The 16,711-nt window shown below is 37.9% G+C and overlaps 1 protein-coding gene across 6 annotated transcripts in view; it reads right to left on the reverse strand.

Annotated features, from left to right (window-relative positions):
* Window positions 1-16,711, reverse strand: part of GSDMC (gasdermin C) — a 117,568-nt gene that overhangs the window by 69,622 nt on the left and 31,235 nt on the right. For all 6 annotated transcript variants that reach the window (XR_008536841.2, XR_008536842.2, XM_001153860.4 and 3 more), the window contains 2 exons: window positions 11,669-11,892; window positions 10,409-10,592 (listed from right to left, as the gene is read on the reverse strand). Coding sequence is in view for 4 of the 6 variants with exons in the window: in XM_001153860.4 (XP_001153860.1) it covers window positions 10,409-10,592; window positions 11,669-11,888 (404 nt within the window). In the remaining 2 variants the exon portion in view is untranslated. The remainder of the gene's footprint in view (window positions 1-10,408; window positions 10,593-11,668; window positions 11,893-16,711) is intronic.

Genomic DNA, 16,711 nt, shown 5'->3' on the forward strand with positions numbered 1-16,711 from the left:
ACAGGTAAGTCACCAGTGGGTGGTAGGGCAGCAGAATGTTTTATCTGACATACAGGATAGAGGGGATCCCAACGATGGTGGTTCGGGTGTGAGAGTATATGTACCATATTGTTAAAGGCATCTGCATTTTACTAAATTATACTGGTCCTGTTAAGGGGTAACTTATAGAATTTTAGCACTAGGGTCTCTCAGAAAAAAAAGGGCTAGAAGCAGACAGGTCCAGATGATTGAGAACAGTCTTTAGGAGGTCCTGTTGTCAAAGCTGGGTATTCACACCGAACGTGTCAATTAGCACAATCAGGGTGGGCTGGGGAGCAGACAGATAAAGTGGAATGAAGCGGGAAGACTCTGCATGATTTCATGACCATTACGGATTTACTGTCCTTGGTGGGTGGATTGGTAGGGCTGACTTGATGATGTAGTTTCCAGGGATATATGAATGGTTTGAAGTACTGAAGGTAGATTTCATTTCTATTTCAGTTCCTTCTGAAGTTCAACCTTGATTCTACTCAAGGCACCCATGGAGTCAGTGTCCTGGGTAACAGTCATGTGGAATATTGAGGGATTCTTAATTGGCTTTTCAATAGAGAAGGTTACTGCGCACACAATATTAGGTTTTGTCATTGCTGTCTTCTTACCATGTCCTTAGATGCTATGTTATGTGACATCTACTTATCTTCCAAGCTTCATGTTGTATCTCCTTTATCTTGGTTGTCTAAGCTTCCAACTCACTGACCTTGCCCCTTATCCTGAAAACACCAAGCTCGGTGTTTCACCCTTCATTAGAAGGGTAAGAGTAAGAGTTTTACTTTGGCAGCATCACCCCTCCCCCAGGCGCCACCACAACATGAATGGAGTTCCCCTGGGCCGATGAGCTCTTCAACGGGAAAAAGAGAGCCAAAGTAGATATCTAGCTTCAAACAGCGTTCCAAAGCGCATCCTAGGAGGTCCAGCTCTGTCCCATGTCACAGAGAACATTGAGGGCATCGGCAGGACTAGACCACCTGGGGTCACCTAGAAGCAAAGAAGTGGTCAAGGCTTCAGCAATCACTGCATGGATCTTGGCAGTGACACTACATTCCTACTAGCAGTGGCACCCAATCAGAGAGACCAGCCAGCAACTTGCCTGCCTGCAGACCCAAGCCAACAAATTTGTCTGGCCAGGAAGTATGGTAGGCAGTTTCTGTCTGGCTTGCATCCTTAACCAGTGGTATAGCCTCCCTGTGGAGGTCAGCCTCAGAGCCCAACCTAAGTTCCTTGTGAGACCGGAAAGCCAGCCAGCAACCCTGCCTAACTGTGGAGCACAGCCTCTGGCCCCAACTGACCAAGGATCCTCCACAACAACTCTGCCCAGCCTCAGGGCCAAGCCTAAGACTTTGCCCAAATAGGGAGGCCAGCCAGCAACCACACCTAACTGCAGAGCACAGCCTCTGGCCTGGCCTGACCAGGAAGTCCAAACAGTGACCCTTTCCAAATTCAGAGCCCAGCCCCAGGCCCCACTCAAGCAGAAAGTAAAGCTAGTGACTCTGCCTAACTGTGGAGCATAGTCTGTTACCCTGCCTCATGAAGGAGCCTGATCAAGAACCCAACACAGCCTTGAAGCTCTGCCTGTAACCACACCCAAATGTGGGACACAGGCTACAAACCCAGCCAATCTGGGAGTTCATAGTGACCCTGACTGACCATGGAGCAAACTGAGTAGCCCTACCTGGATCAAGTTCCCAGCCAGTGACCCAGCACAAACACACAGTTCAGCCTGTGTCCCTACCCAAACACGGAGCCCAGCCTGTGGCCTGCCCAACTACAAAGCACAGCCTGAGACCACCACCAATTACAAAACCTAGTCAGTGGCTCCATCTGAATATGGCATTCAGCCAGCATCACACCCAGTCAGGGAGCACTTCATGGGCCCCTACCCAACCAGGGAAAATTTCAGAGCCCAGCCTGAAGCCCTGCCCAATTATATACCCTGAACAACAGTACCACAAGGAGCACAGGCTGCAACAACATCTGACAAGAGGTGATTGTGGGGTCCAGCCAGTGGTCCTACTTGACCACAAAGCCAGTCAAAATCCCCACCCTATGAAGGAGCCCAGCCAGTAGCTCCGCCTGAATGCAGAGCCCAGCCAACAGCTCATCCTGATCATAGAACCCAGCCAGTGATCCAGCCCGACCATGGAGCACAGCCAGCAGTTCCACCTCAGAGTACGGGCAGTGGCCGCATCAACTAGAGAGTGTGAGCAGCAAGCCACACTTATTCATGAACACTAACAGCCAATCCATCTAGAACCAAAGGTTGGACTGACTGGTGAAGGTCTATCTCTACTGATATGAACCTGTTAAGGCTAGAAGAGGTGGCTGCTGCCTCAAAAGCACAAAAAGAAATGCAAGATACAAGGATTATGAGGTATTAGGAAAATGTTATACCAGCAAAGGAAACTAATAAAGCTCCAATGACTGACTCTAAAGAAATGGGAGATCTATAAACAAACTGACAAAGAATTCAGAAGTTCAATGAACTACAAGAAAATACAGATAGACAACTAAACAAAATTAAGAAAACGATACACAAAATTAGTTCCACAAAGAAATAGAAACCATTTTTTAAAAATCCTGCAGATAAAGAATACAGTAACTAAACTGAAAAAAGTTTAGGAAAGTTTCAACAGCAGATTCAATCAAGCAAAAGGAAGAATTAGTGGACTCAAAGACAATTTGAAATTAACCGGTCAAAGGGATAAAAAGAAAACAGAATGCAGAGTGAAAAAAGATATATGGCACTTATGGGACACCATCAAGTGAAACAAAAAAATATTCTCCAGAAACATAAGAGAGTGAGAAAGAGATAAAAAGCTTATTTGTAGAAATAATGACAGCCAGGGCCAGTGGCTCATACCTATAATCCCAGCACTTTGGGAGACCAAGGTTGGAGGATCACTTGTGTCCAGGAGTTCAAAACCAGTCTGAGAATAATATTGAGACCACATCTCTCCAAAAAATAAAAATTTAAGCAGGTTGGTGGCACACACCTGTAGTCCTAGCTACTCAGGAAGCTGAGGTGGGAGGATCACTTCAGCCCAGGAGGTAGAGGCTGCAGTGAGCCAGGATCTTGCCACTGCACTCCAGCCTGAGTGACAGAGCAAGACCCTGTCACAAAGGAAAGGAGAGGAGAGGAGAGGAGAGGAGAGGAGAGGAGAGGAGAGGAGAGGAAAAAATGGAAACTCCCAAATTTTGAGAGAGAAGTGGGCATCAAAATTTGTGACACTAAAAATTTCCCAAATAGGTTGAACCCAAAAGGGTCTACACCAAGACACGTTATAATTAAATTATCAAAAGTCAAAGATAAAGAGAAAATATTGAGAGTAACAAGAGAAAAGCTACTCATTACATACAGGGGAGTATCTAAGAGACAATCGCAAATTTCTTAGGAGAAATCTGGCTAAGAAAGGATGACATATTCAAGATACTGAAAGAAAAAAACTGTCTTAGTCTGTTTTCTGTTGCTATAAGAGAATATGACAGACTGGCTAAATTATATATAACTGAAGTTTATTTGGCTCATGATTCTGGAGGCTAGGAAGTCCTCAGAGCATGGCACCAGTATTTGGTGAATGTCATCTCATGGAAGATGGTGAAAAGCAGAAGCAAACACACAAGACAAAGAGAATACAAGGGCTGAACTTCACCCTTTTGTCAAGAGCCCACTCCCACAAAAACTACCCAACTCCCACGATAATGATATTAATCCATTCATGAGGGCAGAGCACTTATGGCCCAATCACCTCTTAAAAGCCCCACCTCTTAATACTGTTACAATGGCAACTAAATTTCATTAGGAGTTTTGGAGGGGACATTCAAACCACAGAAACTGCCAAACAAGAATAAAAAACTCAGTTGTCCTTCAGAGATAAAAGAGAGATAAAGACTTTCCCAAACAAAAGCTGAGGAAGTTCACCACTAGATCTGCCTTACAAGAAATGCAAAAGGGAGTTCTTCAAGTTGAAATGAAAATATGTTAATTAACAACGTAAAACACATGAATGTGTAAAATTCATCAGTAAAGGAAAATATATAATCAGAGTCAGAATTCTGTAATATTCTAAATGTGGTATATAAATGATTTTCAACTCTGGTATAAAAATGTTTTACATATATTAAAAATAACTCTATAATAATTTCTTATTAGATATACAATATAAAAATATGTGAATCTTAATATCAATAACCTAAAATATCAATGAGGGGAAGAAGTAAAGCTATAATGCTTTTTATGCAATCAAAATTAAGCTGAAGGCCAGGCTCATGCCTCATATTATAGACTCATGCCTATAATCTCAGCACTTTGGGAGTCCAAGGCAGGCAGACTACTTGAGGCCAGGAGTTCAAGACCAGCCTGGCTAATATGGCAAAACCGTGTCTCTACTAAAAATACAAAAAATTTACCAGTTGTGGTGGCACACACCTATAGTCCCATGTACTTGGGAGGCTGAGGCATGAGAATTGCTTAAACCTAGGAGGCAGAGGTTGCAGTTAGCTGAGACTGTACCACTGCACTCCAGCCTAGGCAACAGAGTAAGACTGTCTCAAAAATGTCCCAAATAGGTTGAAACCCTCAGAAAAAATTAATCCCCCCAAAATTAAGTTGTTATCAGCATAAAATAGGATATTATAACTATAAGATATTTTATGTAAGCCTCATTGTAACTACAAAGGAAAAACCTGTATTAGATACGCAAAAGATTAAGAGAAAGGAATCAATCATACTACCACAAAAAGTAATCAAATCACAAAGGAAGATGGCAGGTGAGAAAGAAGGAAAGAAAAAAACTATAAAAGTCATACAACAATTAAAATGACAATAGCAAGTACTTACCTATCAATAATTATATTAAATGTAAACAGATTAAATTTTCCAAACTAAAGACAGAGTGGATAATATATATAAGAAAGCAAGATCCAATGACTTGCTGCCTAAAAGAGATTCATGTTAGCTTTAAGGACACACAGGCTGAAAGGAAAGAGATGGAAAAAGAAATTCTAATGCACAAGATGACCAAAAAAGAACAAGGGTGGCCATACTTACACAGACACACACACAGACACATATTTTTTATATATATATGTATATATTTATATATATGTATATATTTATATATGTATATGTGTATATTTATATATACATATATGTCAGATAAAATGGACTTAAGTCAAAACTGTAACAAGATAGAAGAATGCCATTATATAATGATACTACTATAAATATGCACCAAATATCAGAGCACATAAATATATAAATCAAATATTAACATAACTGAAAGGAGAAATAAACAGCAATACAAAATTAGTAAGAGACTTTAATACCCACTCTTACTAATGGCCACGTCTCCCGGAAAAAAAAAAAAATCAATGCAGAAATATAAGACTTGAAAAACATTATAAACCAAATGAACCTAACAGACATATACAGAACATTCCATCTAACAGCAGCAGAATACAAATTCTTCTCCAGAGCACATGGAACATTCTCCAAGATAGATCATATGTTAGGCCACAAAACAAGTCTTAACAAATTTAAGAAGACAGAAATTATTTCAAGTATCTTTTCCAATAACAATGGCACAAAACTAGAAACAATAACAAGGAATTTCAGAAAATTCACAAATATGTGGAAATTAAATTGAACAACCAGTGGGTCAAAGAAGAAATCAAAAGGGAATTCAAACAATATCTGAGACAAACAAAAATGAAAACACAACATATCAAAACTTGTGGAATACAACAAAAGCAGTTCTAATTTAAGAAGACAGAAATTATTTCAAGTATCTTTTCCAATAACAATGGCACAAAACTAGAAATAATAACAAGGAATTTCAGAAAATTCACAAATATGTGGAAATTAAACTGAACAACCAGTGGGTCAAATCAGAAATCAAAAGGGAATTCAAAAAATATCTGAGACAAACAAAAGCAGTTCTAATTTAAGAAGACAGAAATTATTTCAAGTATCTTTTCCAATAACAATGGCACAAAACTAGAAATAATAACAAGGAATTTCAGAAAATTCACAAATATGTGGAAATTAAACTGAACAACCAGTGGGCCAAAGAAGAAATCAAAAGGGAATTCAAAAAATATCTGAGACAAACAAAAATGAAAACACAACATACCAAAACTTATGCGATACAACAAAAGCAGTTCTAAGAGGAAAGTTTATAAACACCTACATTAAGAAAATAGAAAGAATTCAAATCAACAACCTAACTTTATACCTTAAAGAACTAGAAAAGAAGAACAGGCCAGGCGCAGTGGCTCACACCTGTAATCCCAGCACTTTAGGAGGCCAAGGCGGGCAGATCACGAGGTCAGAAGATCGAGACCATCCTGGCTAACACGGTGAAACTCCGTCTCTACTAAACATACAAAAAATTCGGGCATGGTGGCAGGCGCCTGTAGTCCCAGCTGCTCGGGCGGCTTAGGCAGGAGAATGGCATGAACCCGGGAGGCTGAGCATGCAGTGAGCGGAGATCGCACCACTGCACTCCAGCCTAGGCGACAGAGTGAGACTCCGTCTCAAAAACAAAAACAAAAAAGATTAGAGCAGAATAAATTAAATGGAAAATAGAAAAACAATAGAAAAGAAAAGGTAATAAAACTGAGGGGTTTTTTGAAAAAAATTAAAAATTGACAAACCCTTAGCTAGACAAACCAAGAAAGAAGAACTCCAATAAATAAAATTATAGTTAAAAGGAGACATTACAAATGATGCCACAGAAATAAAAAAGATCATGAGAGCCTATTATCTATAATTAAATACCGACAAACTGGGGTAGATAAGAGAAATGGATAAATTCCCAGAAGCATATGATCTATTGAGATTGAGTCATGAAGAAATAGAAAATATAAACATATCATTCACAAGTAAGGTGATTAAATCAGTAATCAAAAAAGCTCCGAAAAAACATGCCCATGACCAAATGCTTTCACTGGTGAATTCTGCTAAACATTTAAAGAAGGTTAATATCAATCCTGCTCAAACCAAAAAATTGAAGAGGAAAGAATAATTCAAACTCATTGTGCAAGGCCAGCATTACTCTAATACCAAAGCCAGATAAGGACATTACAAGAAAAGAAAATTACAGGCCAATATATCTGATAAACGTAGATGCACAAGTCCTTAACAAAATTTTAGCAAACGAAATTTAACAGCACATTGAAAGGAACATACACCACAATCAAGTGGAATTTATGCCTGGAATGAAAGGATAGTTCATCATTTGCAAATCAATAAATATAATACACCATATTAACATAATCGAGGACAAAAACCATACGATCATCTCAGTAGATGCAGAAAAAGCATTTGATGAAATTCATCATCCTTTCATGATAAAACTCTCAGCAAATTAGATATAGAAGAAATGTACCTTAACATAATGAAGGCTATAGAGGGTCATAATAAAGTCCACAGGTAACATTATGCTCAATGTTGAAAAGCTGAAAGCTTTTTCTTTAAAATAAGGATCAAAACAAGAATGTCCACCCTCACCACTTCTATTCAGTATGGCACTGGAAATGCTTGCCAGTGAAATTAGGGAAAAATAAATTAATAAAAGGAGCCTAATAGGAAAGAAAGAAGTAAAATTGCCTCTGTTTGCAGATGACACTATCTTATACATCGAAAATCCTAAAAACTTCATTTAAAAAATGTTAGAATTAATAAATAAATGCAGTCAAGTTGCTGGATACAAAATCAACATTAAAAATCAGTTGTATTTCTATAAATTAACAATGAACTATCTTTTAAAATCAATGTATAGGCCGGGCATGGTGGCTCTCACCTGTAATTCCAGCTCTTTGGGAGGCTGAGGTGGGTGGATCACCTGAGGTCAGGAGTTCGAGACCAGCCTGGCCAATATGGCAAAACCCCGTCTCTACTAAAAATACAAAACATTAGCCGGGCATTGTGGCAGGTGCCTGTAATCCCAGCTACTTGGGAGGCTGAGGCAGGAGAATTGCTTGAACCTGGGAGGCAGAGGTTGCAGTGAGCCGAGATCACGCCATTGTACTCCAGCCTGGGAGACAGAGTGAGACTCTGTCTCAAAAAAAAAAAAAAAGTCCGTTTATAATAGCATCAAAAATAATAAAATACTTGTGAATACATTTCACCAAGGAGGCGAAAGATCTATATACTGAAAAACTACAAAATTCATGAAAGAAATTAAAGAAGACAAAAATAAACAGCAAAATATTTGTGCTCATGGATAAGAAGAATTAATATTATTAAAATGTCATACTACTCAAAGCAATTTACGGATTCAATGCAATTCTTATCAAAATACCAATGACAATCTTCACGGAAATAGAAAAAATAATCTTAAAACTCTTATGGAAAGACCCAGAATAGCTAAAGCAATCTCAAGAAAGAACAAAGCTAGACACCCTATACTTCCTGATTTCAAAGTATATTACAAAGCTATAGAAGTTAAAACTTATGGCACTTGCATAAAAACAGACATATAAACTAGTGGAATCAAGTAGAGGGCCAAGAAATAAACTCATATGTGTATGATCAACTAATATCTGACAAGCGTGACAAGAATAGACAGTGAGATAAAGGATAGTGTCTTCAAAAAATGGTGTTGAGAATACTGGATACTCACATGCAAAAGACTGAAACTAGGTCCTTACTTTATACACAAAGATCAACTCAAAGTAGATTAGAAACCTGAATATAAGACCTGGAACCTTAAAACATTTTTAGAAGAAAATACAGGGGGAAAGTTCCTCAAGATTGGTTATGGCAACAATTTGTTTGATATGACACCAAAAGCAACAGCAGCAAAAAAAAAAAAAGAAAAGAAAAAATAAGTGTTACTCTAGCAAACTAAAAAGTTTCTGCACAGCAAAGGAAACAATCAACAGAGTGAAAATGCAACCTACAGAATGGTCAAAAATATTTGCAAACCATATGCCTGATAAAGGGTTAATATCTAAAATATATAAGGAACTCATACGGCTAAATTGCAAAATCAAAAACAAAAACAAAAATCTTGATTTAAAAAATGGGCAAAGGACCTAAATAGATATTTTCTCCAAAAAAAGACATACAAATAAGCTAACAGGCACATGAAATTGTGCTCAAAATTACTTATCAGGGACATACAAATCAAAACCACAATGAGACATAATTTCGCATCTGTTTGGATGGCTTTTAACAAAAAGATAAGTGTTGGCAAAGACGTGAATTAAAGGAAATCCTTGTATGCTATTAGTGGGAATGTAATTGATATAGCCATATGGAAAACAGTATGTTGGTTCTTCAAAAAACTAAAACTAGAACTACCATATGATCCAGCAATCTCATTTCTAGGTATACAGCCAATGAAAACTAAATCAGTAGCTCAAAGACATATCTGCACTTCCATGTTCATTGCAGCATTATTCACAGAAACCAAGACACCAAAACAACCTAAGTGCCTGTCAACAGATGAATGGAAAAAGAAATTGTGCTATGTGTATACGACGGAATATTATTCAGCCATAAAAAAGAAAGAAACCCTGTATTTGCAACAACATGGATAAACCTTGATGGCATTATGCTAAATAAAAGTCAAACAGAGAAATACAAATACTGTATAATCTCACATATATGTGGAACCTAAAAAAGTCAAACTTATAGAAACAAAATAAAATGGTGGTTAGCAGGGGTTAGGAAGTCAGGGAAATGGGGCACATTGGTCAAAGGGAACACAGACTATAATTAACAATACTACATTATGTATCTGAAATTTGCCAAGAGAGTAGATATTAAACATTCTCACCACAAAAAAATGATAACTAGGTAAAGTAATAGATATGTTAACTGACTTTATTGTGGTCTTTTCACAATATATACATACATCAAATCATCACATTGTACACCTTAAATTCACACAATTTTATTTGTCAATTATATCTCAATACAGCTGAAAAAAATAAAAATAAATCCCAAGACAGCAATGTACATGTTATTTAAATAAACAGTTTTAGAGTCTTTGTCTCACTTAAATTAACACTTTGTTAATTTATTTTTTATTGCTTATTTTCTTACTTCCTGCCCATCCCTTGTCTCCACTAAATGTAAGCTGCTTTATGACAGGTGTTTACATCTGTCTTGTTTTCATTGTATCCCCAACATATAACAACATAGTAGTGGGTAGTTACTGCTCTAATAAGTATTTGTTAGGTAACTAATAGCTATTACTTGAGTAAAGGGAGGTATGAATACTCAAGAAGAGTAGCAAAATCTGGGATGTCATCATCTTGATTTTCATCCCTACAACAAGACTTGCTAGATGTATTTTTGTGTTCAAGGAAAACACCCCCTGGGATACTGATGATCCATCCCCTACCTCTCCCATGGCCTCACCTTTTTTGAAAGTCTTCCAGGTTTGGTGATGGGATGGTAACAATTTGAAACTCGAGGGAGCATCCATGGTCCACAGAGGCCTCCCCTGACACACTCACTTCTATACCAACATTCACACCTATGTCAGCCTTATGCTTCTGGATCATAATGTCACTGAAGTGGAACGGTCCTGTCACAACAGTTTCTGGGGAAAGAAAAGATGACCATAGGTTTAGCCAAGAATTCATTCAAGAATTCAAAGGTTTAGCCAAGAACAGCTGGTGTGCAAAATGAAATAACAAAGACCTATTTTGCCCCAATCCTCCCACTGACTTAAACTCTGTTGAAAACTAATCCATTAATGTTTGAATGTAAATTACTACAGATGGAAAATATTCAAATGTTTAAATGGGCATTGTGTGACAGAGATAAAATCTGCACCCTGAGAAATAGTGGTGTCAAATGTACAGTGTCCAGAAGACCCCTGGGATCATCCTTTCAGGCACACTGTCTCCTCTGCAGCAGGCACAGCACCCAGCAGCAGAGGGCAGCACACAGGGGCAGAAAATGTTTGGGATGTGGAGCCAGACAGACCTGTGTTTGGATCCCAGTTCTACTAGTTCCCAGGGACATAACTGTTTTTTTGTTTGGTTTTTGCTGTTGTTGTTGTTGTTGTTTTTGTTGTTGTTGTTGTTTTGAGACAGTCTCACTCTGTCATCCAGGCTGGAGTGCATTGGTGCAATCTCAGCTCACTGCAACCTCCGCCTTCTGGGCTCAAGCAATTATTGAGCCTCAGCCTCCCGAGTAGCTGGGACTACAAGAGTGCACCACCCATGCCTAGATAATTTTTTTTTTGTATTTTTAATAGAGACAGGGTTTCAGCATGTTGGCCAGACTGGTCTCGAACTCCTGGCCTCAAGTGATCTGCCTGCCTCGGTCTCCCAAAGCGCTGGGATTATAGGCATGAGCCACAGTGCCCAGCCCCCAGGTACATAACTTTGAACAGATAATTTTATAACCTTCTATTTACTCTTATGTAAAATGGGGATAATATCCTCACCTCATGAGCCTGATACAAATATTAAATGACCTAATGAATGCCTACATCCAGATAATTAGTAGGATTCTCAATTTGTCTTTGTTTCTTGCCCCTTGCCTATAGGCAAGGGTAATCCTGAGAGCTCCTTTCTGGGTGCTCAGTTATCTTTGGATGGTGGGCCATCTTTTTCTGACCACACATGTTTTTCACCCCTCACCTCCTTGGCCTCTGGCTGACAATACCTGGGACTGAAGAACTTGGCTCCAGGATGTCATTGAGGGAGAATTCAACTGGAACATAGTCAGATTGTTCCCAAAATGATGAACGAGAATCCTTCTTCTTTCGTAATATAACAAACTGACGTAATTTGGTGGCACTCAATAGGTATTTGACAGGTGTCAGGTCTTTGCTTCCAATCTCTTTGACCAAATTTTTGCTAATGCGTTCCAACATGGAGGGCATGTTGCTAGGAGGAAATGAAAGGAGAGCATCAGCTGGGAGGGGAAGAAAATGGTTAAACTCTCACCAATTGTTGATATTTCCCCTAAAGGAAAAGATCTACATATGAGATTAGCAGGTCTTTACTTAAAATAGTGACTAGATTATAACTTTCTCAACTTTGAGTTCATTTTTTTGTTGTTTTTGAGACAGGGTCTTGCCATGTTGCCCAGACTGGTCTTGAACTCTTGGGCTCAAGTGATTCTCCGCCTCAGCCTACCTAGCATCTGGGATTATAGGCACACACCATCACACCTGGCTTCCAACTTTGGAATTCTTAAGACAATTTGGGCTTCTGACAGGCACTGCTGTAAAATTCATTGCCCCTTATTGTTGGAGTAGGAAAGCCTGGGTATCTCCTCACCTCTAACCCAGGGATACTCTAAATAACAGGAAGAAGGAAGGGCTCAATACTGTCATCAACTAAAGGGCCAGAGGGAAGGCGGGGCTTATGTTAAGATGATATGAGTAGTGGTAGAGAATATGTTGGTGTTTGCAGTTTTACAGTGAAAGCCACACTGAGAAGTGACATTTGAACAATAATGTAGAGGAGGCAGGGTATAAACAATGAACATTATGTGGAGAAAAGAATTCCAGGTACAGAAATCAGCAAGTGCAAAGATTTGGAAGCAATGCATGCCTGGAATATGTGAGGTGGAAAGGAAAGAAGATGAGGTCAGAAGAAAGTGAGGGCAAGTTGGTGAAGGCCCAAGATTGCAGTGTTGGCTGCATATATGTCTTCTTCATTCAATAAATGGTGCTGGGATACCTGGCTAGCCATACGCAGAAGAGTGAAAATGGACCATTTCCTTACACCATATACAAAAATCAACTCAAGACGAATAAAAGACTGAAATGTAAAACCCGAAACTATAGAAATAAAACACTAGAAGACAATCTAGGCAATACCATTCTGGACATAGGAACTGGCAAAGATTTCATGATGATGCCAAAAGCAATCGCAATAAAAGCAAAAATTGATAAATGAGATCTAATTAAACTTAAGAGCTTCTGCACAGCAAAAGAAGCTATGAACAGAGTGAACAGGTAACCTACAGAATGGGAGAAAATTTTTTGCAAACTATGAATCTGACAAAGGTCTAATATCCAGCATCTATAAGGAACTTGAGCCAATTTACAAGAAAAAAAAAACATTAAGAAGTGGGCAAACGACATGAAGAGGCACCTTTCAAAAGAAGACATACATGTGACCAACAATCATATAAAAAAAAAAGCTCAACATCACTGATCATTAGAGAAATACAAATCAAAACCACAATGAGATATCATCACACACATTTTTTGACTTTTTAAGCTATTATTAAAAAGTCAAAAAATAACAGATTCTGGCAAGGTTGTGGAGAAAAAGGAGTGCTTATACACTGTTGATGGGAATGTAAATTAGTTCAACCACTGTGAAAAACAGTTTGGTGATTCCTCAAAGTCCTAAAGACAGAAATACCATCTGACCCAGCAAGCCCATTACTGGGTATATACCCAAAGGAATAGATATCATTTTATAATAAAGACACATGCATGCATATGTTCATTGCAGCACTATTCACAAGAGCAAAGACGTAGAATAAACTTAAATGCCCATCAACTGTGGACTAGATAAAGAAAACGTGGTACATATACCTCATCGAATACTATGTAGCCAAAAAAAGAACAAGATCAAGAACAGCTCCCAATGGAGCTGGCAGCCATTACACTTAGTAAACTAACACAGAAACAGAAAACCAAATACCACATGTTTTCACTTATAAGTGGGAGCTAAATGATGAGAACACATAGACTCATGGAGGGGACCAACACACACTGGGGCCTACTGGAAGGTAGAGCATGGAGGGTGGGAGGAGGGAGATGATCAGGAAAAATAACGAATGGTTACTAGGCTTAATACCTGGGTGAAAAAATAATTTATACAACAAACTCCCATGACACAAGTTTACCTATATAACAAACCTACACATGTACCCCTGAACTTAAAATAAAAGTATAAAAAAGAAAATATATATATAATTAAAAAAAAGAAAGAAAATGTAAGTCACCAGTCCAGGAAGCCTATAAGGAAAATTATTTTTAAATTCTGTAATAAAATGTAATTTTGAATTTAAAAAAAGACGATTCAGGAAAACATCACCTTACCAAATGGACGAAGTAAGGCACCAGGGACCAATCCCAGAGAGACAGAAATATGTAATCATTCAAACAAAGAATTCAAAATAGCTGTTTTGAGGACACTCAAAGGAATTCAAGATAACACATAAAAGGAATTCAGAATTCTATCAGATAAATTTTTTAAGGAAATTGAAATAATTAAAAAGAAGCAGAAATTCTGGAGTTGAAAAATACATTGACCTACAGAAGAATGCATCAGCATCTCTTAATAACAGAATTGATCAAACAGAAGGCAGAATTAGTGATCTTGAAAGCAGGCTATTTGAAAATATACAGTCAAAGGAGACAAAAGAAAAAAGAATGAAGCATGCTACAAGATGTAGAAAATAGCCTCAAAAGGGCAATAGAAAATAGCCTCAAAAGGGCAAATCTAGGAGTTACTGGCCTTAAAGAGAAGATTGAGAAACAGATAGGTGTAGAAAGTTTATGCAAAGGGAGAACTTCCCAAAGCTAGAGTAAGATACCAATATTCAAGTACAAGGTACAAGAAGGTAATAGAACACCCAGCAGATTTAACCCAAAGAAGACCACCTGAGGCATTTGATAATCAAACTCCCAAATATCAAGTATAAAGTAAGAATCCTAAAGTGGCAAAAGAAAAGAAAAAATAACAAACAATAAAATTCCAATACGTCTAGTAGCAGACTTTTCACTGGAAACCTTACAGGCCAAGAGACAGTGGCATGACATATTTAATGTGCTGAAGGGAAAAAAACATTTACCCTAGAATAATATATCTGGCAAAAAAAAATATGCTTCAAGGATGAAGGAGAAATGAAGACCTTCCCAAACAAAAACTGAGAGATTTCATCAACACCAAACCTGTCTTACAAGAAATACTGAAGGGAGTTGTTCGATCTGAAAGAAAATGATGTTAATGAGCAAGAAGAAATCATCTGAAGGTACAAAACTCAATGGTAGTAGGAAGCACACAGAAAAACACAGAATATTATAACACTGTAATTGTGGTATGTAAACTACTCTTACCTTAAGTAGAAAGGCCAAACGATAAACCAATCAAAAGCAACTACAACTTTCAAGACATAGTACCACAGGACATAAAGACAAACAACAAACAGATAAAAAGCAGGAGACAAAGTGTAGAGTTTTTATTAGTTTTCTGTTTGTGTTTGTTTGTTTATGCAATCACTGTTAAGTTGTCATCTATTTAAAATAATGAGTTTTAAGATAGCATTTGCAAGCCTCATAGTAATTTCAAATCTAAAAACATACAATGAATAAGCAAAAAATGAAAAGCAAGAAATTGAAATATACCATCAGTGAAGATTACCTTCACTGAAAGGAAGAAGCAAAAGAAGAAACAGAAGATCACAAAACAACCAGAAAACAAAAAATCAAATACCAAAAGTACTCACTTATTAGTAATAACATTAAATGTAAATGAACTAAACTGTCCAATCTAAAGACATAGAGTGGTTGAATTAATTAAAAAAATAAGACCCAATGATCTGTTACCTACAAGAAACACACTTCTCCTATAAAGATACACATGGAATAAAAACACAGGAATGGAAAATATATTCGTGTCAATGAACACCAAAAAAGAGCAGGAATAGCTATACTTGTATCAGACAAAATAGATTTAGATTCAGATTAGAGCTAAAGAGATAGACCCCAATGCAATAATAGCTAGAGACTTCAGGCCGGACGCGATGGCTCACGCCTGTAATCCCAGCACTTTTGGAGGCCAAGATGGGCGGATCACGAGGTCAGGAGATCGAGACCATCCTGGCTAACACGGTGAAACCCTGTCTCTATTAAAAATACAAAATAATTAGCCAGGTGTGGTGGCAGGCGCCTGTAGTCCCAGCTACTCAGGAGGCTGAGGCAGGAGAATGGCGTGAACCCAGGAGGTGGAGCTTGCAGTGGGCCAAGCGGAGATCGCGCCACTGCACTCCAGCCTGGGTGACAGAGTGAGACTCCGTCTCAAAAAAAAAAAAATAGCTAGAGACTTCAACATCTCACTTTCAGCATTGGACAGATCTCCCAGACAGAAAATCAACAAAGAAACTTTGGACTCAATCTGTACTATAGAACAAATGAACCTAATAGGTATTTACAGAACATTTTATCCAATGGATGCAGAATACACGTTTTTCTCCTAATCACATGGATCATTCTCAAGCGCAGACCATATTTTAGGTCACAGAACCAGTCTTAAAACACTCAAAAAGTTGAAATAATATAACATATCTTCTCTGAACAAAATGGAATAAAACTATAAATCAATAACAAGAGCAATTTTAGAAATTATACAAACACATGGAAATTAAACAATATGCTCCTGAATGACCAATGGGTCAATGAGGAAATTGAAACATTTCTTGAAACAAATGATAATGCAAACATACCAAAACCCATGGGATACAGCAAAAGCAGTACAAAGAGGGAAATTTATAGCTATAAGTGTCTACATCAAAACAGAAGAAAAACTTCAAATAAATAACCTAATGATGCATTTTAAAGAACTAGAAAACCAAGAGCAGCCCAAACCCAAAATTAGTAGAAAATAATAAACAATAATGATCAGAGCAGAAATAAATGAAGTTAAAATTAAGAAAACAATACAAAAGATGAATGAAATG

This window comes from Pan troglodytes, chromosome 7 (genome assembly GCF_028858775.2).
Source record: "Pan troglodytes isolate AG18354 chromosome 7, NHGRI_mPanTro3-v2.0_pri, whole genome shotgun sequence".
Lineage (NCBI taxonomy): Eukaryota > Metazoa > Chordata > Mammalia > Primates > Hominidae > Pan > Pan troglodytes.